The 26,225-nt window shown below is 40.7% G+C and overlaps 1 protein-coding gene across 1 annotated transcript in view; it reads left to right on the top strand.

Annotated features, from left to right (window-relative positions):
* The window catches only part of KITLG (KIT ligand), an 81,754-nt gene that overhangs the window by 10,284 nt on the left and 45,245 nt on the right, over nucleotides 1-26,225 (top strand). The window contains 1 exon segment of the mRNA XM_030323347.1: nucleotides 24,341-24,454. Within this exon segment, the coding sequence (XP_030179207.1) occupies nucleotides 24,341-24,454 (114 nt within the window).

Raw genomic sequence — 26,225 nt, 5'->3', positions numbered from 1 at the left:
GGGCTGAGTTTCTGCTTAAGTGACCTGCTGCTTTTGACCCAGGAGTATAAATAGTTGTCAAGGCCAACAGGAGCCTCGGCTTGGTCCCCAGCCTCTCCCCCCACCCCCAGCCCCCGCCCCCGTCTCCTTAGCCATCAGATGCATCCCTCATGTGTTGTAAGGGAGGCCCCTTAGAAACTGTAAAAATGCCTTTTACTTTACAGAATTAAGAAGTACTGCCAAATCCTTGGTGTCTTTCAAAGAAAATGGTTTTTGTTTTTTGTTTTTTGACAGAGGGAAGATTTTAAAATATTTTAAAATTGTGTTTCAAAAAACTTCTTGGAGGAACAGGGAGGCTTCAGGGATTACTTTAATCAATTTGCTCTGACCTTCTTTCGTGCTATTTTTGAAGACAGTTTTAAGTGGTTCTGATGATACTAGAAAACTATTTCATAATAATGCCCTTATGCTTATTATGTCTGGCTTTTAAAACTACCAGCCATTTAAGTTGTGACCTTTGCATTGTCATTCTTTGCCCAAGTGCAGGAGTAGTAAAAATTCATTTTCTGCATTGATGTTAGGATTGTTTAAATAAATGACAGTCACAATACCTTTATCAGCCGCATCAGTATGTGACCTAGCAGCACTTTATTGGAAATGAAAGTGTTAAATAGAAGGAATCATTTGAGTACAGGTGAAGGGAACAGAACAGGGGTGTGATGAACCAAACAGACACCAAATAGATGGCCTACTTTGGTTGGCTAAGCACATCATCTTGAGCCTCAGTTTCCCCATCTGCCAAACAAGGGGACCAATAGTGCATTTACCCAGGGTGGTAATGAAGATTACATGAAATCCACAAAAAGCCCTTAATCCAGTGCCTGGCACATTGGCAATAATACATGTTTGCTGTTATCGTGAGCATTAAAGACGTGGTAAGTTTATCAGTGTCAATGACTTCTGTCTTAAAGTGACTTTAATTGTCAGGTCTCGACTGTCAGAACGAAAGGGAGAGTTGAAGCAGTTCACCCAGATAACTCAGGCTTCAGACTCCCTTTAGTCCTGAATAATTTGATTGTTTTCATTCCCTACTTTAACAAAAACTGAAAAAGAGCTAAATGTGCATGATTTACAATCGCAAGATAGTTTAGGAGCAATTACTTCTTTCTGTCGTGTGCCCAAGGCCACAGAGCTAATCCGAGGTAGAGCTGCTTCATGAACCAGCCAGTTCAGAGCCAGAGTCTCTATTCCTAAACTCTGTGCTTGGAGCTGGAGGCACGGAGTAGGAGTCCTTCCCCTGAATTGGTGAGTGGTTTCCTACTTTTCCCCGTCCAGAAGGAGAAGTCGTTTTCAGCATCAACAGAAATACAGCCACCTGTCCAGGGAGAATGGGAAGAGCGTTTGCGTTAGAGGACCTAGGCCTTGCCTCCAGCTCTTGACTCCAGCTTGCCAAGGGATCTTATACAAGTTATTTAACTCTGCTTAACCTTTTCTTACCTGGAATTTCCTCCTCCATTTAAAAAACAATTTTTTTTACATTTTATTTATTTTTGATAGAGAGCATAAGCGGGGGAGGGGCAGAGAGAGAGGGAGACACAGAATCCCAAGCAGGCTTCAGGCTCCGAGCTGTCAGCACAGAGCCTGACGTAGGGCTCGAACTCACAAACCGCTAGATCATGACCTGAGCTGAAGTCGGACGCTTAACCGACTGAGCCAAGCAGGTGCCCCAAATTTCCTCCTCCATAAAATAAAATAAGAATACTTAGAGGCTTTCTTCCTCTTTCCTCCCTTTTCCTCCCTCCACCCCCCTTCTTTTCCTTGTTTCCCCCCTTTTTTTTTTAACCGAGAAAGAGTATGTTATCTACCTGCTTTGTGATTGTCACTCATGGAATTACACTACTATAAAAAATAATTGTCAGGCTTAACACATATTTTCCTACTATACTGTTAAACACAAAATTATATGTTTGTGGAAAGTGCTTGACTCATTGGCCTCAAAGACACTTGAAGGAGAATGGACTTTGGGGTTAGAAGGAAGCCCAAGTCCTAGCTCTGTTACTCACCAAGACCGTGTGCATGTTGTTAACATTCTTTCTCTAGGCCTTGATGTTCTCATGTGTATAATGGGTTAATATAGGTAATAGTACACAATTGGAAGAATACGAAGATTAAATGACATAATCTATGGAAGTTGGCTGACGCGAAACCGATGTTTGATAAGTGGTATCTCTAATCTTTGGGGCTACATTTTACCAGCAGAGATAAGATCAGTATATGCCAGACTGTGTACTCTGTGGGTTTGTTCCATTTGTGTGATGGCTATAATAATTTAAAATCTGTTGTTGTTAAAGAGCAGAGGTTATGGGAGATGTGGGAAATGGGATTGTGTATGGTAATTGGAGATGAGTAAGGGGTCTGGCTTAGGATCCACATCCTCCTTTGTAACTAAGGATGGTGACATACGTCTTGGCTACCTCACAAGCTGTGTGTGTGTGTGTGTGTGTGTGAGAGAGAGAGAGAGAGAGAGAGAGAGAGAGAGAGAGAGAGAGGATAATTGAGCAGTGAGTGTTCTGTAGACCATGCTGTTCCACTCAGGGGTCTAGGTCATGTTATTCTAACTCTTGAGTGATTAAAAAATTCAAACTTTCTAAACATACAAATGCTTTGTATTAATGTCTTCCAAAAATGAGCCTCAAACAACCTTATGTGTAGTATGTATTGATAGCTTTGGAGATTCCTAAATCTGGAGTCATCTCTTCAGAAGGATGACCTTGAGTCACAATATTCTGATTTTCTGATTTGTAAAACGAGGTTTACAACAGTTCTAATTCCTCAGATGGTTGTCAGGATTAAATGAGCCAGTACCTGCAATAAATTCTAGGTGCTTTTAAGCAAAGTGTGTTTTTGCTTTCAAAGCTTTTTTAAGTTTTTTTTTTTTTTAATTTGACTTAATTATTTTGCAAGTACTAAATTTAATAAGTGTGTGGGGATCAATAATTTGGGAGTGTTCTATTTTCCTGAAGGTAATTGTGTTTAGAGTGTGAGGGCTTGATTGTCCAGGTTAATCTTCAAGTAAGTTTGTATCAATCAAACAAGCTACTTTTATCAGTCTGTTACTTCAGGTAAACAAGCATTCCATTCTTTGACCGAACATTAAACTGTTGTGTTCCTTTTGATGGAGTGCTGACTGGTTCAAAGCACTTGTGAAAGAAAACAGCTCCTGTTTCCTGACATTGTATAATCTAAAGAGCCTTTCTAGAGGTTTCTTGACTGAATCTCTTACCATTGCTACCTCGGTGATTAAATTACCAACCTAGAAATGTACGATGTGATTTTTGGGTTCAGTTCAGAGTAGATTTAACAACAACAACAAAAAAAATTGAACCAAGACTGTGAAACCAAGAAGCGAAATTTCTTTTAAATGTTAAGGGGGGAAAAAAGTATAAGTCCATTATTTTCAGACCCAAAGGAGAATGGGATGGAACATTATCACATATTATTTTTGTTAGTGGTCTAGGAGGAGAGTTGGAGTACAAGGGAGCTTAGTTTTGCATCTCTACCCCAAAATTTGTGTCCTGACATTTGAAGGGTTCTGCAGGAATGTCAGAACAAGAATTTGCCCACACAGGAGATCCATGTCCTGAATACAGTTATGTGGTCTTGATGTTTTAGTCTTTCCAAGGGTGTCCATTTCATTATCCAACAAAACAAATGGTGATTTCTGTAGTTTGAAAGAGTCTAGAGCACACAATCTAGAGTGATTAGAGGGAGTCTCGCTGTGTAACTATCCTGGTTTAAAATCCTCCCCTGCCTTTTCATTTCCCGCAGGATAAAGTCCAAACCCTCAGCACACTATACAGGGTTCTCTGTTGGCTGTTGCTTATTCCCTCTGCTCCCTGAGTGGTAAATTTTATTATGGTGTCATCTGACACTGTAATAAAGGTGTAGTGATGCACCTAGTACACCAGACTTGGTCTTCTGGCCCTGTCAGCCCTTCTCCATCCTCTGAGTTACTTCCTCTTCCAAGAAGCCCTCTGTGATGTTTGTTTGCTCTTATTCTTCATCCGTACTCCCCGGATCTACCCTGTGCTTCCGTAGCATTTAAAAAAAAAAAAAAAATCACATAGGAGCACCCTGGTGTCTCAGTCATTTAAATGTCCGACTCTTGATTTCTGTTCAGGTCATGATCTCACGATTCGTGAGTTGGAGCCCCACGTCGGGCTCTGCACCAGTAGTGCAAAGCCCGCTTGGGATTCTTTCTCTGTCTCTCTCTGCCCTTCCCCCACTCATGCTATCTCACTCTCAAACAAAACAAAACAAAACCAAAGCAAAAAATCATAGAATGAAAACAATGTACTGAAATTATCTTCTTACCTGTCTGCCTGTCTAAATTGCCTCATGTTGGTATCTCCAGTTAGGGGCCCAGCACCAGAATCTCCGTAAAGATTTTCTGAACCAAACTCTGATCAGATGCTGCATTCTGAGCTTGGATCTGGGTATTTATCATTTTTATGCCTGCTGACCTCAGTTGATATATGGGTTGGCACTAAGGAGAGTGATTTAGTTAGGAGGTAAGAAGAACACTTTAGAATCGTACTATTCTGCGTTGGTATCAGTAAGAAGTACGTATAACCATGCAGATAACACTGGCCCACACAAACGTATGTTGTTCAAACATAACTCTGTTTGGAGAGAGAAATGGGCCAGTTGGGCTTGTAGAAGAGAATGGAGACCATGGATTAAAACAGAGAGGAGGGTGGGAAAGTTCTGGCCATCTTTTTTTTTTTTTTTTTTTTTTTTTAAGTTTATTCATTTTGAGCGCGAAAGCGTGTATACATGAGAAACCGTGTGCACGAAGAGGGGAGGGGCAGACTGAACAGCAGACAGAATCCCAAGCAGGCTTTGCACCGTTGGCAAGGAGCCCGACACAGGGCTTGAACCCATGAACTGTGAGATCATGAACTGAACGGAAATCAAGAGTCAAATGCTTAACCGACTGAGCCACCCAGGCACCCCAAGTTACTGGCCATCCTTAAGGAAATAATACAATAGGTCGAATATCAGGTGCCAGCAGTGTTGCTAACTAAGATGTATAGAAGGTTTAAGAGCCAGAAAAGATTTGAGGCATAATACTGTTGCTGATGGAAAAAAAAAAAAATACATGCTTTATCTCCCCTGTCTCCATCTGTGAGAGTGGTACTGTGGATGTTCCTTTGACAGAAGAGGAATGTGGGCTTGGGGAGGTTGAGCAAGTGACTTTGCATCTTCTATCTAGTCAGTCTTCAGACCTGATCTGTTTGCTCCTAAGCCTTTGCTTTGTACTGGTATTTGTCATCTTCTTGTATTGCCTGGATAGCGTGTTTTCCTTGATATACAATACAATTAATAATCATATATAATATAATGAATACGATTGTTGTAAGTAAAGTAGGTTCTTACTCCACAGCTTACCTACATTCAAGATGCTTCCTTTTAAAAAAAAAATTTTTTTTTCAACGTTTATTTATTTTTGGGACAGAGAGAGACAGAGCATGAACGGGGGAGGGGCAGAGAGAGAGGGAGACACAGAATCGGAAGCAGGCTCCAGGCTCTGAGCCATCAGCCCAGAGCCCGATGCGGGGCTCGAACTCACGGACCGCGAGATCGTGACCTGGCTGAAGTCGGACGCTTAACCGACCGCGCCACCCAGGCGCCCCAAGATGCTTCCTTTTAGATTTTCTTTTCATAGTTTGTGTTACTTAATAGTTAGCCAGTGCAGTTGACAGAGACAGGGTGTTCTATACATTCTGATCCTGATGTGTATAATCCCTATCTGGAAAGTGATAGGAGACAGAAATATGACAATATGAGAAGTATTAGATGGCTCAATTTGAGTGACATTTAAGACCGATGTGTTTAAGGAATTTAGCAAAAAATGATGTTTCAGTACTTAAGATCAAAGATCTATTTACATGCAGAGGAAGAAGGTTAGAGGAGGATTAATAAGAAGTGATGTTTTCAAGTTTCATCTGTGATTAGAATACACCATGTTAGTGACTCAGGGAAGTAATAATGCTGCTTTACCATACAGTGCTAGAGTAACAATATAGTATAAGATTCGTATACTTTAAAAAATTCATAAAACTCTTTGGATGCCAAGTTTTCAAAGTTCTGAACTTTTTTTTTCAAAGTTTACTTTGAGAGAGAGTGTGAGAGGGGCAGAGAGAGAGAGAGAGAGAGAGAGAGAGAGAGAGAATCCCAAGCAGGCTCTGTGCTGTCAGTGTGGAGCCTGATGCTGGGTTCACACTCAGAAACCATGAGATCATGACCTGAGCAGAAATCAAGAGTCAGATGCTCAATTGACTGAGGCCACCCAGGCGCCCCAAAGTTCTGAAATTTTAAAGTTAGGCAACCTTGTAGCATGGTCTATCTTTTTGTCTTAATCAGGTAAGCTCCATTTGGGGTGTAGAACTAAAATGTTAACATTTCTGGAACCCATAAAACTTCTCAGATATTAAATAATTATTACCTCAAAAAGAGCAAAGTCTACCTCCTGCCCTGATTGGAAAATGAAAGCTCCAAAAAGTACCATAAATGAGAAGAGGAGATAACCTACAAAAATGAAACCATGAAGTAGATGTGCATAATTATCTGTGCGGATTTGGCACCTAAATCATAGAGCAGCTGAAGCATATCTTTTAAATTTCACTTAACTGGAGGTGCTGCCCACACAGGCCTCTCTCCACGTCCCGAGGAAGTAGATCCCCATTCTCCCAGCTATGGTGAGAGAGCCTCTGTGCTACCCAGGCAGTCCCCCTGTTTACATTTATTCCCCCCAGCTTCCTTTAATTCCTCAGCAAAGCAGCTGCTTTGAAAAGAAACTCCCCCCCCCTCCCCCCCCGCCAAGGATTATCTTGCATGGCTACCCACTCACCCTCTTTCCTGACTCAAGAAGAAAGTTCGTTTTTTGTTTTTTGTTTTTTTCCTCCCGGACTTAGAGTAAGAACTTGAGGGTTTTAAAGTACATTTTTCATCTTCTTCTTTTGTTTTTTTAAACCAGAGAATATTATCAAGTAAGCTTCCAAGTCCAACTTGAGAAAGAATTTCAGAACACAAAATAGTTTACATTTACTCTGAAGACTGTTAACTCAGAATCTTTTTAAAAATTTTAAAAACCTGGGGCGCCTGGGTGGCGCAGTCGGTTAAGCGTCCGACTTCAGCCAGGTCACGATCTCGCGGTCCGTGAGTTCAAGCCCCGCGTCAGGCTCTGGGCTGATGGCTCAGAGCCTGGAGCCTGTTTCCGATTCTGTGTCTCCCTCTCTCTCTGCCCCTCCCCCGTTCATGCTCTGTCTCTCTCTGTCCCAAAAATAAATAAACGTTGAAAAAAAAATTAAAAAAAAAATTTTTTTAAACCTGTGATGCCTGTACTGGTATCCTGATACACTGTAAAAGCTCGGCCTTTTAATTTCTGTTGTTAAGTCTTCTTTCTGTACTGAATTTGGAGTCTTCTCCTCCATAAGTGATATCATGGAGAATGCTAAGTATAACTTCATGAATATCATGGTGAAAAATTGGAATAAAAGGGCTGACCACTTACTATTGCATTTTCCTACTGTTAGGCATGACTGAAGCCTATGGGAGTGGGGCGGAGAGTGTCATTTGAGCTGGTGCATGAGTTTTCCAGCATGCTGTTTTATTTCCTGCATACAAGTCAAGGGAGAGGGCAGCAGTTAAAGTATGCCTGTGTTACTCTCTTGAAGAAAAGGGAGCTTTTTATATCTTCAATCATACTAGGAATAGGTCTGGATGACAAAAAAAATAATAATAATAATAGCTCTAAGAGCTTGTTTTTGCCTGCTGTAGTAGGTCTCTAGGGATGACCTAGAGATAAGTCAACCCATGCTTTGGGAAGAGATAAGATTAGCATTTAAAAGCTTAACCTGTGTCATTGCTTCTGAACATATCTGCTCCCAAGTGAAGTCCTAGTCTCTGCAAGTGTTCCCAGTGCAGAAGCACCATGAGTAATTTTTTTTTTTTTTTTTTTTTTTTTTTGACTGCTTGAGAAATCTTGATGGATTGCAGCTCACTGGGGACACAGGGAGAAATTTAAAGTTGTTGTATTCTGAATTCTAAATGAAGTGCAGAATTGTAGGATTCTCAGAGATTTCCCCTGAACTTATCATAGGAAAGTGTCTGCATTCAGATCTGTGGGGTTTTTATTGTTGTTTTTGTTTTAATATGCTCCTGTTGGGTCAATAAAGGAAAGTAACTCTAAAATTATACTTAATCTAGGTTCTTTAGAAAGGGAATTCTGAGGGGGGTGCCTGGATGGCTCAGTCGGTTGGGCATCCATCTTGATTTCGGCTTGGGTCTTGATCTCCTGGTTTGTGGGATCGAGCCCCGCATCAGGCTCCATGTGCTGACAGTGCAAAGCTTGCTTAGGATTCTCTTTCTCCCTCTCTGTCTCTGCCCCTCCCTTGCTTATGCTGTATGTATGTGCACACTTTCTGTCTCTCAAAATAAACTTAAAAAAAAAAAAAAGAATTCTGAGGATTTTACAGGCAGGTCAGCACCTTGGCTTAATGTTGTGCTTTGGCCACATTGCCAGGAAAGGCATTTTCCAGTAGTTCCTTATTCATTAGTTGTTTCTGTAGCATTTACTGTAAGGCACTGTGCTAGAGGCTAGAAATACTGTAGTGAAAAAAATCACCTCATTGCTGTGCTTCATGGAGCTTACAGTCTACCCCTGGTTTTATATCCCAATTTACTATTTTCATGGAGCTAGAAAAGTACTTAAAGGTACAGAGATAATGGTTAGAAGTTCAAACCAAAAAGCAGTTAGCTAATGTCACACTTTGAATAATTAAGAGAATGTGGAATATTACTTATACATGTCATTAGGATTTAGCACTCACCGGACCCTCGAGTGAGAAGTAGGACAATGGTTTATGGCCTACTGATGAGCAAAACTCTTCTGTTTGTCCTTCCTGTGTTCGTTCATTTAAAAAATATTCACGAGAGGCTTCCCAGTGCTCGTCACGGCTCTATCCATTCTGGACAAAATGGTGAGACACTGCAAGTACTGGCCGGTGGTGCTCAGACCCCAGTGCAAGAGACAGATTATAAGCAAAACTGGTGGATGATGTTGCAATTCAGTTGTGTGAATATGGACACTGGCTGCTGAGAATTGAAGCCTGCGTTATCCAGACTTCATCTGTACCCCAGTTCGTAAACCCGCGTTTGCACTCTAACCATCGTGGTCTGTCCCGTATAAGAGAAGGTTTGCATTTTGTGGATACTTCAGTAGCAGGTTGCACCGTGTGCAACGCACACATAAGGAGCCTGTGCTGTGAGTGAGGAGGAGCTCCAGGTGCTGGAGGTAAGAGTGAAGAGCAAGAACAATAGACTTCTCATCTTCACACCATCGACATGCTTGTCAGTAGGGACAGGTGACAAACAAGTAAACTAACTGGGTAAGCAGGAGAACTTTCTGATGAAAAGTGATTCCGTGGAAATAAAACTGTGATAGGAGAAGGTTTGGAGCTGCTGAAGACAGGTCACCTTGGGAAGGTTTCTCTGAGCAGGTGGTATTTGAACTGAATCCTGAGTGACGAGAAGGACTTGCCTTTGCAGAGCTTTGCAGAGAAAGCTCATGGCAGCGAGTGCAAAGGGCTAATGGCAGGAATACATTTCAGGTGTTTCCGGAACAAAAAGGAGGCCGGTGGGGTTGTGGTGAGTATGGTGGGGAGAGAGGGCATGCTAAGATGGGAACATGGAGGTAGGCAAGTTTATGTTAAGTAGAGCCTTTTAGGCCTTGGTCAGCAGCTCACATCTTGTAAATGGAACGGAAAGGTATGCAGAGATTCGAAGCAAGCAGTGAGTACTGTCATGTATTCCCAAAGGGCCACACTGTTGTAAGTAGCAAGCGTGAAAGCAGAGAAGGCTATTTAGAGGCCTTTGAAGGCTTCTGGGCAAGCGTGGAGCCTGTACTGTAGCCGTACAAGATGAGACGGAGAGAAGTGAATGTTGCAAGATTTATTTTGCTGGTAGAACTAACAGGGCATAAGAGACTGGATATGGAAATAGGGGAAGAATCAAGGATGGTGCCCAGAGTTTTGGCTTGAAGTTTGGAAATAACATTATCCAGGATGCTTGTTCTAAGTGTCGTTGTTAACAATGGTAACTTTTACAGGGGTGTGCTTCCTGTCCGGTACCGTACCAAGTGCTTTGCATATTAGTCCTCAACAGGCCTGGAAAGTAGGTTCTATTAGGCCCATGGTACAGGTAAGAAGACTAAAGCACAGAAAGATAAACTTTCCATAGGCCACAAGGCAGGTCAGTGGCAGAGTGGGGATTCAAAGTTGGGCAGTCTGATTTTAAAATTTGCTTATTTATAGAGTGGGGAAGGGGCACTTTATATTTGTTTATTTATAGAGAGGGAGAGACACCAAGCAGGCTCCATGCTCAGTGGAGAGACTGATGCAGGTCTTGCCCCCATGACATGAGATCAAGACCTGAGCCGAAGTCAAGGCTCGGACACCCACTTAACTGAGCCACGTAGGTGCCCCTTGGTAGTCTGAATCACTGTCCCCCAGGCCCTACTCCACACTGCTTCTCTGTGCATGAGTACACACATTGTGTTTTCGAAAGCGGTCTTGAATTTATTTATTGCTGAAGCTCAAGCTGACTTTTGAAACTCTGCTGTTTAGGTTAACATTCACCCGTGGCCCAAACAGTTCAGCCTCACTTTTACACCAGGTCAAGATGGCCACTTGCTTTGGGAGAGCTGATCCAAATCCAAACCCAGGGCAGTTTCACAAACTCTTGATCATCTTCCTGTGCTGATCTTCAATCTACAGGGAAGCAGAACATAAATGGAATGTGAAATTCACTATTAGTACAACTGTTAGTTTTGAATTCAGCATCTAAAGGAGTAGTAATAATGATAAAATACCTATAGCATTGGCAGTCATGTCATGATCTGTTCCAGGCCTCTTGTCGGTGCTTTACATAATACTGTCTTAATTAATCTTTTCAAAAATCTAAAGAAATGCTATTCCCTCCCCGCCCCATGAGAAAACTGAGGCTCAGAGAAGTTACATAATTGGTTCAAGGTTATAGCATGTCAGTGACAGAATCAGGATTTGAATCCATGTCTTACTTTGCTGATGTTCTTCTGTTCTAAACATTATCTCCTGCATCAACAATGAACTTGCTGATGAAGTGTACTGTTACCAAAGGAACATGTCCCGGGCATGTCAGAGATGGATGCTTTGCTGTGCTTTAGGTGGTAGAATTACATTAACATTCTCCGGGGTTGACCATCAAAAATTTCTCTTTTTTTTTTTTTTTTCTTAAATTTTAAAGTGATCCTTATCTTACAGTTTCAATTTTTAAACACTAATGGAAAATTCCTACGGAAAGTTTAGACTAACCTTTATAAGAAGTGCTTAATAACTTGGGTTCTTTTTCTCCAAGTATTGCTTAGGGGTTAGTTGCAGATGGGATAAACCGTTCCAGCTAAACAGAGTGGGGGATATAATGAAATGTATTTGATGGCTTATAAAACCACTGGAAGGGCTAGAAGAGGAGTCTGAGCTTCCGGAATACTCTGGTTGCCTGGAACCCAGTTAAATCCACCACTGTCTGTAAAACTGTTACAGCTAATGCAGGAAGCTCTTACTGCTACTGATGGCAGGGAGTTTCTGCCCGCATTACCACCCAAGGGAGCAAAATGCATGCCCAACACCCAGCTTCTTTTCTCAAGAATTTCCTTCCCACATCAGTCTTGCAGAGTTGTGCCTGATTGCCAGAACCTAAGTCACATCTGCAATTGTAGCTGACTACAAAGGAATGGAAGTTTTGCAGCCACCACAGTGTAGGAGAATATGCTAGGAGAGAGATGGAGTAGGAATTGAAAGAGCCAATCCGTAGTATCCTCGACACTCACCACTCCTACACTGTTCATTACGTTTAGCTTTCCTTTTTTCAAGTTGCTCTAAATCCAGAGAATCTAATATGTAGCCCTTGAACCAAATGTAAACTCATTTACCTTTTTAGACCTTTTTGTTTTCTGTAATGATATAACACCCATGAGCTAGTACAGCCTAAAATAGCATGTCTCAGATTTTAAAGAATACCTAAAAATCACATGGAGGGCTTGTTATAAGTGCACATCTTTGTGATGCACCCTCAGAAATTTTGATTCTGTATGATGCTTAGGAATCTGAAATCTTCATAAACACCCCAGATGATTACATTTTCTTCTAAAGGTAAGACAACCAATTCCCCGCACCCCCCCCCCCAACCCTGTTTCCGGTTAGGGCACCTTCAGTGAAAGCAGGGAACATTTGAACAGTTTATTCAACTCAACCAAAGCAGTTGGTGTATCTAGCACACGTTGCATAATCAGGGATGCTTATGCCGTGACCTTTGCAAACTGGGCTTATCATCTGATGTGATGGAGAAAATGATCAAGATTGTGAGTGTTCTTTGAGTTTATGCCTTTAACTCCCAGTGGTTTTGATGCTATTGGAAGCAGTTAACAGAGTATAAAGATTTGGTTTATTTTAATGTGGTAAAAAAAAAAAAAAAAAAAAAAAAAAAACTCAGGTGAGAAGACCTTCAGAGATTTTCTGAGCTGCTTCCTCAGATTAAGTTCTTAAAAATTAAAAGATTAAAAGTCCCTTAGAGACCCAACTTGTAAGACTCCTGGTAGCTGATCTGACAAGACATCTGAGCCCATTTAATTGCAACCATAGGACAAAACAAAACACAAGAAGTTCTATAGGGGAGTCATTCAGTCCAAATTCAGCACATGGGATCAGATAGCAGCTGGAATCTGCATTCATTTTCCATCTCTCAGTTGTTGGGAGTGCAGAAGATTTTACAAGTTTTCAAAAATTGCAGAGCTTTTGATTTACGTGCGATCCCACTTTCAGAAGTGAGTCACATAGTTGAGAGAGTATAAATTACAATTTGCGTTTTTGTAGCTGTTTGTTGGAAAGCTACGACACTGGGAGTGCATATTGTGGTTTAATTTTAAGAGCAGCTAATTGACATAATAGTGAACAAGGTCCTGTGCCTGTGGAGTGTTTGAAGGTGAATATCTGAATTTCAAAACTGCCCTAAATTTTTTTTCTATGTTCCTATACTTTTGCCAATTTGGGGGCCTGTCTCTTATTTCTTTGAAAATGTATACTTACATCAAAAAAAAAAAAATCTGGCAACAAATATGTACATCTAGGTTCAACATTAAACTAGCACCTAGCAATTTTCTAGCATAGTTTGGTTTGTTACATATCATCCTCATAAAATTGATTAGAATTAGTCATCAACCAGCATTTCCCTAAAATACAGCAGATTATACTGCTTGGGGGAATTCTTTCCTTCTATTTTTATATAACTGTTGTATTTATGAATAGCTAATGACTTACATTACCATTGTTTCTAATGACGTAATGTCTACTGCTGGCACAAATGCTTCTGCCTTGTACATGTCTATTCCAAAATAGTAATAGCAAAATTTGAACACCTAGGCCCTAGATTCTAGCCTGAGGTAGAAGTTCTTTGCAGGGATTTCCACAGTGGCCAAGCCTCGCAGCTCACTTGGCTGTCATGGACCACAGGGGAGTTGTTCCCAGGCACAGACCCTTTAAGAAAGAAGAAAGCTTAGCACATCATTACGGCTCCACTCTTTCCAAGCTGTCTTTGCTTCTACCCAGACTAAAGTGAACTCTCTAGCCTTTCCAGATTACCTGTTCTCCTTCCTTTTCAAGCTGTTGTAGTATATCGCCTTGAAATTTCCCCCTGGCTCATTTACCACTGTGGTTTGATTCCTAGCTCTGTCACTCCTGGAAACTATCCTTAGCAGCGTCAACCCCATTAGGTATTTTTCAGCAACCATCAGGTTGACCTCTTTCAGTGCCTGTTTTATTGCTCACACTTGCCCTCTTGTGCTTTCTTTTTATAGTGATTGCAGATCCCACAATCAACAGACTTGCCTCTCGTGCTCCGCTTCTCATTCTCTCCTCTCCTCTGCAGACAGTTCTTCTCCCCCTTAGAGGGGTTATCCCCCAAGGTTTTCGGTGATAACTTCCAATAATCTCCAGCTACCACTTCTCCTACATGTCCTGGCTCAGTGAATAGCTCTACTTTTTACCCCGTCACCTAAACTGGAACTGGAGGTCATTTGTGACTCCTCCTCCTTTTATCCCACACACTTTCTGCCCATCACCCAAGTCCCATTCAACTTTATATCCTCTTGAACTCGTCCATTTCCATTTCTCTTCACTCCCACTGCGTCTGTCCTAGTTGATGACTTCAGTGACCTCCACAAGCCCCAGCCTATCCTTCATTCTGATGCCTGATAAGCCTTTCTAAAATCAGATCTTGATCCTCCCCTGCTCTAAGATAAAGAGCTCCCCATGTCTCTAAGATAAAATCCACACCAGTTAGCAAAATTGGGAGGACCTCTGCCTATCTCTCTAGCTTCCTCTGTTTTATTATTTATTCCTTGAAATTCATTTTCCAGTCATGTCATCAATGTGAAGTTCCATGAAAATGCCCTGTTTTCTCAATTCTATGGGCACTTCCTACTTCCTCTGCCAGGTGTCTTCACCCCTGCTTTCTTTGATCTGGCTACCTGCTATTCACCCCCGAAGAAGGGGTCATCTCCCAGGAGCTATCTCTGAGCCTCTCCTTCAGTTCCCCCAAAGTCAGGTTTAGCTGTCCCTCCTGGGCCAAAGAAGACATCTGCTGTGTCTTTATCTTACATACCTATCAGGTACGCCATACGTTTTTTTAAATGTTTATTTATTTTTGAAAGAGAACACAAGAGGGAGAGGGGCAGAGAGAAAGGGAGACGCAGAATGTGAAGCAGGCTCCAGGCTCTGAGCTGTCAGCACAGAGCCCATCGCGGGGCTCGAACTCCAGAACCACGAGATCATGACCTGAGCCAAAGCCAGACGCTTAACCAACTGAACCACCCAGGCACTCCCGTACATGTTTGTTAAATGAATAGGTAGCTCTTAGAAGTCTGAAAGCACTTAATTTTGTTTTTATCAGAAGGAACAACTTATCACTTTGTTTTTTTTTCCCCTCCCTCTAGCTATGCAATTTTTTATAAACCTACAGTGAAGTGTAACTTGATTTACCTGTACTACTTGTTTACCCAGCCTAGTAATAATTTGATATGGTGGCTTCAATCAAAAACTGATTCAGCTAAATGGACCTATACGCCATCCACAGCGTAGGTATTTTCGAAAAAATTGAATAGTTCATTAAATATAAATGAAATCAGTTTTATTATGTGACTAGCCCAGGATTTTCCTTCCTAGTATAGTGTAGATACTGGTTTAAACCCAGCTCAGGGGTTTACTAGCAGAGTGTCCATAAACAAGTTACTTAATCCTACTGAAGCATGTTTTACTAACCTGTAAAATCTGGTTGGTGGGAAGGTTATATGTAATATCTGCAAACTGTTGCTCCTGTGTGTGGCCCTTAGTAGAAGTCTATACATGTGAGTCATTTCCTCTTTAAATAGCATTTACATTTAGAGTAAGGACTATCAATAGTGACTTTTCTCATTTTTTCCCCTATATTGAATCCACTGAAATCCTTAAATTCCCTGTTTACATTAAAGCCATTGTTTGTCTTTTCATATTAAAAAATTCATTTCTAGGTTGTTCAGTTTTTGTTAGTAGAGCATATTAACATGTTTTAGTGATCACCAATACTTTAGGATCTTTTTTAGTGTTTTTTTTTTTTTTCAACGTTTATTTTTATTTTTTTTGGGACAGAGAGAGACAGAGCATGAACGGGGGAGGGGCAGAGAGAGAGGGAGACACAGAATCGGAAACAGGCTCCAGGCTCTGAGCCATCAGCCCAGAGCCCGACGCGGGGCTCGAACTCCCGGACCGCGAGATCGTGACCTGGCTGAAGTCGGACGCTTAACCGACTGCGCCACCCAGGCGCCCCTAGTGTTTTTTTTAATTTTGAGAGACTGCAAGCAGTGAAGGGGCAAAGAGACGGGAACAGGGGACCGGAAATGGGCTCTGTGCTTGACAGCAGCTAGCCCATGTGGGGTTTGAACTCCCAGAACTATGAGATCATGACTTGAGCCGAGGTCAGACGCTCAACCAACTGAGCCACCCACGTGTCCCTAGAGTATTTTTATTTCACTTCTTCACAAAAGCATCTGCATGGAGAGATATGGAAGTAGATCTTTACAAGATTCTAGTGCACCAATCTGGACTTGAAGCTGGCTTGAGTTTCATTTAGCTACCCTGTTAACATCTGCTTTCCTGAGAGGCTTGTGCTAAGTGTTTACTTTGCCCCTTGAGCTTACTGGATGATCACTAGAGAAGAATTTGTGTAGGATGATTCGGTATTTTCTCTAGAATGTTTAGTGGTATATTACTTAAAGATTAGAAATCAAGGGGCATCTGGGTGGCTCAGTTGGTTAAGTGTCCAACTTCAGCTCAGGTCTTGATCTCATAGTTCGTGAGTCCAAGCCCCACGTCGGCTCTGTGCTGACAGCTGGGAGCCTGGAGCCCACATCAGATTTTGTGTCTCCCTCTCTCTCTGCCCCTCCCCTACTCATGCTCTGTCTCTCAAAAATATACATGAAAAAATTTTTTTTAAAAATCTGAAGGAAGAAGTTCTGTAGAATTAAATGGTTACTCACTGAACCAGAATCTGTTGGTAGTTTACATTACGATTATTTTTGAAGGATATGGTTCATACGACCTCAAAAGACCTGAACTCAGGACTAATTACTATACCTGTATCTTGGTAACTTGCTTTCCTGGCTCTGGGTAGCTAAGCCAGTTGGCTTGTTTCCAAAGCACATTTGGGCTACAAGGGAACTGCCTGCTTCGCTAGCTGGCATTCCAGATTAAAGAGAAGATGAATGTTGTTTTTGGCAGCAGCTGCTGTTTTGTTCGGGGCAGACCCAATACCACTTTGTAGGTCTGTGCATAAAGAAAACGAGCTACGCAGACACCGCACTCACTTTTTGACTTTGAGAAGTCTGTCACGTGGGCCCTGGCAACACTTATTTTAAAATCGCTTCTCAAGTTCATAGAAAAGTTTGCGGGATTTTTTTTTTTTCTTTAAGTTTAGAAGCTAGGAATCTTCTGATTTCTCAAACAGCATATGTTCCCCTGATGTTCTTGGGCTGCAATCATGTTAGTTTCTACCAAAGGAAAGAAGTTTGCAAAGCGACTTCTGTGTCATAACACATGTTCAGATCAAGTAAATAGTTTGCTTTAGGGGGATTTTGCAGCTCTTTTTCCTGGCATGTGGCTTTTTATTGTAAGGAAGGTTCTTATGTTCAGGAAGAATTAACGAGCAGATGAATGTCCCACTGGGATCTACTGAGACTGGTTCTCAACAAAAATGAGACATCGGTCTCAGGTCTTCAGGGTCTCTGGCCTCTTCCTGTAACTTTCCCCCTCTTCCTCTTCTTCAAAGGATCTTTTCAGCATGGTCTGCCACTATAAAAACTCCCCAGAAAAAGATCTGCTTTTCTGTCATTCAAAATTAAGTATGAATGTTAATTCCCTATATTTCCCTCTACCAGAACTATTTCTATTGTATGGCTTAGTTCTAACAGTACATACAGATTTCTCATTTTTTTTTAATCATGTAAATAATTTCAAGGCAACTATTAGCAATGAAAGGGTTAGTGGAATTCTGTGTGATGTGGGGAGTATGTGGGGGACACTTTTGACGCATGCCTCCAAATAAAAAATCTAGAACTGCCGACAATAAGATTAGTTTAATGTGTCTGTGCAATGAAAGGTTATCATGAAATGAGAGGTTATCACATAATGAGCGTGACCTAGAGAGAAAAGTTGTAGGATGCTAAAACAAAGTAGCCAAAGAAAAATGTCGTACGCAGAAGCAGAGAATGTTACAGGAAAAACAAAACAAAACAAAACAAAAAACCAGTGAGATGACTGCCCAAAGTGAAAAGATACATTTTAGAGCAGAAGTCACAAACACAGGGACATTTTGCTTCAGCATTCTATCTCCAATAGGGTGTGTGTGTGTGCGTGCACACCCCCACATTTAGGTACCCCTGTACCTTTGTTAGGGTTTCCAGAAATTAGAGAAAGAGGAAGAGTGCGAAACCAAAGATGGGGAAATACCTCACTTAATTGGAAGTGCAGCGTTAACTGAAGCTACTCTCAACACAGTTGAGAACTAAGAAATACATTGAAAAACGCGTGTGAAACCAGTACTGGTGTCAAAGTATCCATACCAAAGGTCCTATTCTTTGTTCATGAAAGATTGACTATGTAAAGTCCTTTCCCTGAGTGTTCAGTTTGAAGCCCTTCTTTCCCTGGTTTCCTTGACTATCTAAAACCTACAAACCGCACAGCAAATAATTGCACAGCACCTGTAGTTGGAAAAGTTTTTATTTGATCCCCTCACCATCGCTCCATGAAGTGCGTGAGGCAAAAATTATTGTCCTCTTATACGCTACAGACATTTGGAAGAATTAACTGGCTTACTTGAGGTCATACGGTAAAGGAGTTGAGAGGTTTCCTGGATTCATGTTCTGTTCTCTGCCATCACACCACCAGTTTTCAAAAGCATGTGTTTTTTTGTGTGTTTTTTTTTCTCTCTCTCTTACCCTTGGAAACCTTTGTTTAAACAAAATCTTACCCAGAAGCATGAACAAATAAAGCAGGAAAAAAGCTGAGCTGCTTTGCTTAAAGCAGGGGTTGGGGGCCCAGAATACTGACAGAGGCAGTTTATTTTCCTTACCAGAAAAGCTTGGGCATTGCAACACTATACCATTCATGCATTGATTCATTCAAAAAGTGAGTTTCTTAAGCTCTGATTTTTTTTTTCTGTTGCTGCTATAACAAATTATCACAAACTTAGCCACTTAAAACTATACAAACTTATTATGTCACAGTTCTGTAGATTCAGAAATCCAAACTTGGTGGACTTACTGAGCTAAAATCAAGGTGTCAGGGCCACTATGTTCCTTCCTGAAGGCTCTGAGGTCGACTTTGTTCCTTGCTCTTTCAGCTTCTAGAAGCCACTGGTATTCTTTGACTCCTGGCCCATTTCCAGAAACGGCAAGTAAAGTCCTTACCATGTCACATCTTCCGCCTCTTCCTTTATTGCGGTTCTCTCACCAGAGCTGGAAAACATTCTTAGTTTGTGAGGAGCTGTAGCACTCTCTTGGACCCAGAAGATACGGGGTAGGCTCTCCATCTCAAGGTTCCTAGCTTAATCACATCTGTAAAGTCCATTCTGCCATACAAAGCAAAAAATTCACAAGCTCCAAGAATTAGGGCATGGCCATCTTTTTGCCAGAGTTCTGACTACCATAGGCACCCACTGTGGTCCATGTGTTGTGTTTTGCCATTGAGACTGCAGGAGGCTAGAAACAGGCATACTAGCAGTAAACTATGTTGCAAGTAATGACTGACAGACTGGGAGAAACTGGTAAACTGGGAAGCCAGCCGACAAAAACTAAAACAACATTTTAAAAACAGTCATTCAGTCAAATACAGTAATTTGGAGCTACTTAGGCAAAGGTCGTCACAACTGCATACCTGGAATGTTTTTTCCCCCTCACCTTTATTGAAGTATAACTGACAAAAATCGTATATATTTAAGGTGTACAATGTGATGGCTTTGATATAAGCATACATCATGAAATGACAGCAAACTATCCCCTCATAGTTTTCCTTTACAATATAGTATTAACTACAGTCCCCTTACTGTACATTAGATCCGCAGAATTTACTCATTTTATAACTGGAAAGTTTGTATCCTTTCTAGATATCCCCCAGTCTCTGATAACCACCACTCTATTTTACTCTGTTACCATTATTATTTTCTTTCTTAGATTCTGCATGTAAGTGAGATCATATCATATTTGTCTATGTCTGGCTTATTTCACTTAGTCTCTCTTTTATTTGATGAACCTGAATCATCAAAAAAAAGTAAAGCTTAGTACTTCTTCCCACCGTTTAAGAAGTCAAGGAAGTGCGTGTACTATATGTTAGAAAAATGTCTGTATTCTCTATAGAATAATACTGAAAAATTACTTTTCCATACAAAGAAATAGGCTTTGCATTTCAGCGCTCTCACGAGAACACTGATGAGGGACATTTCTCTATGATTTCTTCTCTATTGTAATGTCTAGTTTTGCCAGAGTGAACTGTTGAATTTAACAAAAGGTGACTATTCCTTACTAGTAGCTAAGTATATACAAAGTTAAATTACAACGTAAGTTTATTTAACAGCTTTAAAATAAAGTGCTTCAAGAAATACAAGTTTGTCAGAGATGTGTGAATGTATTAACAGATTTAATTTTAGCCCTGACCAAATAGGCTTTTGCTCATTTTATAGGAATCTATCTTCACTGGTATTTGTATATAACTGATGCAAAAAAAATATTTTGACGCTGCCTTGGTGACATTATTTTGCAATTGTTATAGAAGTCTGTATTAGTATATTTTTAAAAACTAATAGAACATATTAAAAATTATGGTAATCTGAAAAACATAGAGTATTCAACTGACATGGATTATGGAACATGCTTGTCTTGATATGCTCAATATTTTAAAAATTATGACCGTTTTAGAACTGTGCTATTTGGAATTCTCACCAATGATGTGACAGCTTTGTGGGAGTACTGTGACAGTATTGGGTGGTGAAGAGCACAGGATTTAGAATTGTGGACAGACCTGGGTTTTTACCACTTAGAAGTCACCAAATCTCTCTGTAGTTCAATTTCTCCATCATTAGAATTAGAATATATGAAACTTGAAGTTTGTTTATGATCAGATATACAAAATGCTTGGCACACATAGAGGGTAGCTGTCATTCACCGTATTGTTGAAAAATCACCCACATCTGCACTCACATTTTCGGACATTCTGTCTGATAGCACTGATAAACTGTATGTACTCTTACGTAAGGCCAGCCCCTGTGCTTGACGCCTCGATCTCCCCGCTTCTTGCCTTCTCAAGAACATTGCTCCAGCAATTAGTTGCCTCTCTTCTGACCTGCGTCGCCCAGTTGCACCTTCCTGCTGGATCAGCCCCAGGGGCATACACACTTCCCAGTGCTCCTACCAACTTGCAGAGAGAACTCTCCCCTCCCTCAAGTCCTTGCCAATTACTACCCCACTTGTTTTTATTTATTCATTTGCTTATTGGCTCCCCTTTGAAGGACAGCTCTTTAAGAGAGCTGTCTACATTCACCGTTTCTAATTACTCCCTCATGTTCTCTGAAACCCACACCCCACTGACTTTTTCCTGCACCTGCCTCAGTAAAACCGTTTTTGATAACGTCACCAGTGACCTGAACTCTGCCAAATCCAGTGGTCAGTGCTCAGTTCTCATCTTACTTGACCTGTTATGAGTATTTGACGTAGTTCGACCTCATTCTCCTTAACCTAACTTTTCTTTTTTTAAACTTGGCTTCCTCCTACTCCTTTGGCTTCTCCCTGAGATTCTTTTGTGCTTTCTAAATCTTCTGCCAGACCTTTTACAGTTAGAGCACTGTAGGACCCAGTCCTTTGTTCTTTTTTTTTCCATTTGTACTTATTCCCTGGATGGACTCAGCCACTCTTTGCTTAAAATTCCATTTATACATCAGAGGCTGTCATTTATGTATCTAGCCCAAACTTACCTCCTAAACCCAGATTCAAATATCATGACCTGGTATCATCAGTAAGATATCTCAAAGACATTTCAAACTTCACACGCTCAAAATTAGACTCCTAATCTGACCTCCAGACCTTCCCCACCATCAGCCTTCCCACTTCAGTTGATGGTAGTACCATCTTTTCATTTGCTCAAGCCAGAAACCTTGGAGTCACCTTTGACTTTTTCAAATCACACCCCAGCTATCAGGAAATCTTATTGGCTGAGCCCGCAGGAGACATCCAGAATCAAACCAATTCTGGTCAGTGCATTGCTACAGCCCTTTCTTGCTTGGGTGATAACGATAGCCCTTAAATGGTCTCTTTCTTCTACCTATTGCTACCCTAAAGTTTGTTCTCACCACAGTGAAGTGATTTTTTTTAATGACTTTTTTTTCTTTCTTTGAACAGTTTGAGGTTCACAGCAAAATTGAGAGGAAAGTACAGAGATTTCCCATACGCTCCCTGCCCCTACACATGCACAGAGTGGTATGTTTATTACAAGTGATAAACCTGCATTGACACCTCTTAATCATCCAGAGTCCATAGTTCATGTTAGGGTTCAGTCTTAATGTTGCATTCTGTGAGTTTGGACAAATGTACAGTGGCCAATGTCTACCATTATAGTGTCATACGGAGTATTTCCACTACCCTAAAAATCCTGTGTTCCACCTGTTCATCCCTCCCCCTACAGTCTCTGGCAACTGCTGATCCTTTTACTGTTTCCATAGTTTTGCCTTTTCCAGAACGTCCTAATAGTTGGAATCATACAGTATGTAGGTAGCCTCTTTGGATTGGCTTCCTTCATTTAATAATATAAATTTAAGTTTCCTTCATGTTTTTTCATGGCTGGATAGCTCATTTCTTTTTAATGATTAATGATTAATATTAATTAATATTTTAATAAAAATATACCATTGTCTGATATGCCACAGTTTATCCACCTGCTGAAGAACATCCTGGTTGTTTTCAGGAAATCATTTGCACAACTTAGTCTTCATTTCAATCCAAGGGAGACAGTGCTATGAACAGAATGACCCCTCAGTGTTCAAAGTAGCCTTAACCAAACTTAAACAGGATTACTGCTAGAATAGGTCACGATGCTAAAACAATGAAAAGGCTTAGGTTTTGTTTACAAGCCACTCTTATCTATGTAGGTAGCGTTGTACTCTCAGAAATTTTGTAAATGCTGATGTTCACTTGGTCCAGTGTGACAGCTAGTTAGTGTGCAGATATTAGTTGAAAATAATCCAGTGTTTTTAAAAAGTACCTGGCTAGCTACATAAATAGGAAAGGTTTCTAGTCGTGTGCAGATGGACTTCGTGTAATTGTAAGATGCCATAGACAAATGTTAACTCCTAAAAGATTACCGTCACATTTTAAAATGTCTTCAGATATCCATGCCTTTTCTCATGCTGTTTATTTTTCCTGGAATGCATGTCCCTTCTTTGTCCACTCTTGCAAGCTCCTCCTTGTCCTCCAAAAGCCAGCCAGAGTCCTATTTTTTTTTTTTTCTGGCTTTTCTTGGCACTGTCTTCCTGCCAAGGGGTTCTCCTCCTTTAAGGTTAATTGATTAATTGCTTCCTTCTTTGTGTTCTCAAAGCATTTGTCATAGAGTGTGTGTGTTCTTTATGCACCTGCCTCTGAGTTTCAAGGGCATCTTCATCACCTTTGTTTCTCTAGTGACTGGCACAGTCCCTGTTTCATAATATGTGCTCAATAAATTGGATTTGAATTTGAAGCATTAGACAGTTTTTACTTTGGTCACTGATTCATCCAGCCAATATTTACATAAAGAGCTCTTAATGTGCAAGGTGCTGTGTTGTGTGTTATAAGGATAAAAAAAATAAAAAAAAGAATCAGGTGCTCAGGTTCTTAAAAACCTAGAATCCAGTGTAGTAAGAAAAAATAAGTCCTGCATAAAAGTAACTACAAAACATGGTGGGATTTTCAAGGAGAAGTGTGTGTGAGCACACGTGTGTGTGTGTGTGTGTGTGTGTGTGTGTGTGTGTGTGTGTGTGTGAGTGAGAGAGAGAGAGAGAGAGAGATCGATCGATCATGCTAGGGTTCAGGAATGTCTTCCTCTTCACTAAGGAAATGTTTTTCCTTATTAAGTGGTTTAAAAGCTGTGATTAAAAACGACGATTCTTTTGATGTCTCTTAAATGAGGTTAAATTCTGTCCCAGATCTAAAAATACATCTCTCTCCCTCACTTGGAGTACTATCATATACTATCGGATTTAAAGCACTGCTCAGGGGTTGCTGCTACTTGCCAAACGGTCTACACTTAAAGTATAGAAAGCCTTTTTTGGTGCCTTAAGGTACGAATTTCATACATTCCTAGTTTAAAAAAGAAAACACCTTTAGTGGTAGATCCTTTATAAGTTGCTACATGTTCATTCCTAATCGCCATTAGGAAATTGGCCTTAGAAAGCTTTTGACAAGAGTTAACAATAATGTCATTGAAATGAAAATCCAAACCACATTTTAACAGACAATTTTTTAAAAATTTGGTCAGCATATTTTGAACACCCAGCATTTAAGTTATATTTAAGGCAGTAGTTTTTTGTTTGTTTGTTTCTTTTTTTTTTTTTTTTTTAATATAGATTGTCCTTTCCACCTTAAGGTATAAGATGCAATCGTTTGAGTGATTACAGTTTTTCACTGGTCATCACCAGCAGTTTTTCTGTTTTCATCTAGACTTGGATTGTCACTTGCATTTATCTTCAGCTGCTCCTATTTAACCCTCTGGTCAAAACTAAAGGGCTCTGCAGGAACCGTGTGACTGATGATGTGAAAGACGTTACAAAATTGGTAAGTAAGGAATGCTTTCGATAGCTGTGAATTTTTGTTTCTTGTGGTTTTTGAAAAAGACTTCATTTTTTTCCTGTCCCAAGTTAGTATTTTTCTAAGACAAGGAGAGAAATCCTGGAGTTATTCTGAAGGGCTTATAGAGAGCAGGTAGGGAGATATTTAAGGTCATGGAGAATCTGTGGGTAAAATTGGTACATCACTGCGGTGACTTTGTTTCTTTGCTCATTTTTTCATCTCCATCACAGGCAGTGAAGGACACCGAAGAGTTCTCTTTGTGCTGATGTGGCAGCACCAGCTTGTTCCCCATTTTCTCTTTTGTGGGTTCCACAGTGTGTCTTATCCCCCTCCACATGCCTTCCTACTATTCTCTAACAAGCCTAACAAAAAAGATCTGAGATGGCCATTCTCCCCTTTCCAACAACACAAAGACCCTGTCACATGTGGGTGGGTGGGTGACCCGTGTGAGAACATAGCTGGAGGAGTGGTTTGTTACCCAAATGTTGAACGACTTCTCTCCCACATTTGCCACATTGGAACTCTTCTCTCAGCAAAAGCAATCTTACACCAGTGCCCCTTGGTCACTGCCAGTTTCATGCCACCATTCTCTTAAAATGCACACCACAGAGAGGGAAATAATACAGCATCTGGAATGGATTCTTCCCAACTCTCCTGATGTAGGGGAGATTTTATGTGCGCACTTGAGCGGCAGTATGTGATTTCAGCATGAACAAACTTTGAGAAGCATTTTTCACAAATTCCTGGTTCAAAATAGCCAAGTGGCATCTATTACTTGAAAACTGTCTAGAGAACAGAGATGATACGAGAATAAGGAAGAGATAAGGGTTGTGATATGGAGAAAAGAAAGTGCTATTTGTTGAGATACTTTCCTACTCTTTATATACGTTTCCTGGTTTATATTTTATTTGGGGTTCATAGCCAAACTTCAAAAAAAAGTTTAATACTAGGGTCAGAGTCTTTCTGGCTTAGGCTCAATGCAGAATTAATAACACACACACACACACACACACACACACACACACGCAATTTATGTGGATTCCTTAGAAAGATGCCCTGGGGTCCAGGCTTAAAAAGTATTCTCTGATGCAATACCTGAAGATATATCAACACACTTAATTCAAGGGGCTGGTGATCAAAGCAGTGCACCATTTTCCTGCTATCTGCCCTGCTAGATATTGGGTATAAAGATGTGGTAAGGAAAGTTGATTTTGTTTTTTAAAGAACATAGAGCATGGACCTATTCCTCAAGTTAGTTGTTAATTTGTGATCCAAGAAACTACACTAAAAAGAAAATATATGCTTATATTCTAAATTTTATATCAACAGAAGACACTCATTAAATGTTTGTTTAGTGAATGAAGACCTGATGAGTTTTGCTGTGATAAGCATTGTGATCACCTGTGGTGCTTATTAAAATTACAGGTATCTGGGCAGCACTCCAAAAAACTGATACAATGATCAGTCTGAGGAAGGGCTCCAGGCGTCTATATTTTAAAGAAATTTCTGAAAGATTTAAGAACTCCTGTCCTAGATGATCTGTTCAGTCAACATTTGGAAACCAAAGTGTCTTGATCCTAGTATGTCCCGATTCTTACTATGACTGGCTTTATCTGTGTTACGTGAATTATATGGATGTCAGATTAACATGAGTCTCAAAAACATGCTTAAAGTAGTTCATAGCTGGGAAATTACAGTTCTCCTGGGGATGCTGGTATGACCGTGGAGCTGGGGATGAGCAATGGAGACCTGCAGT

Source organism: Lynx canadensis, chromosome B4 (assembly GCF_007474595.2).
Source record: "Lynx canadensis isolate LIC74 chromosome B4, mLynCan4.pri.v2, whole genome shotgun sequence".
Taxonomy (NCBI): Eukaryota; Metazoa; Chordata; class Mammalia; order Carnivora; family Felidae; genus Lynx; species Lynx canadensis.
The sequence above is the reverse complement of the archived record's forward strand: the minus strand, read 5'-3'. Positions and strand labels throughout refer to the sequence as shown.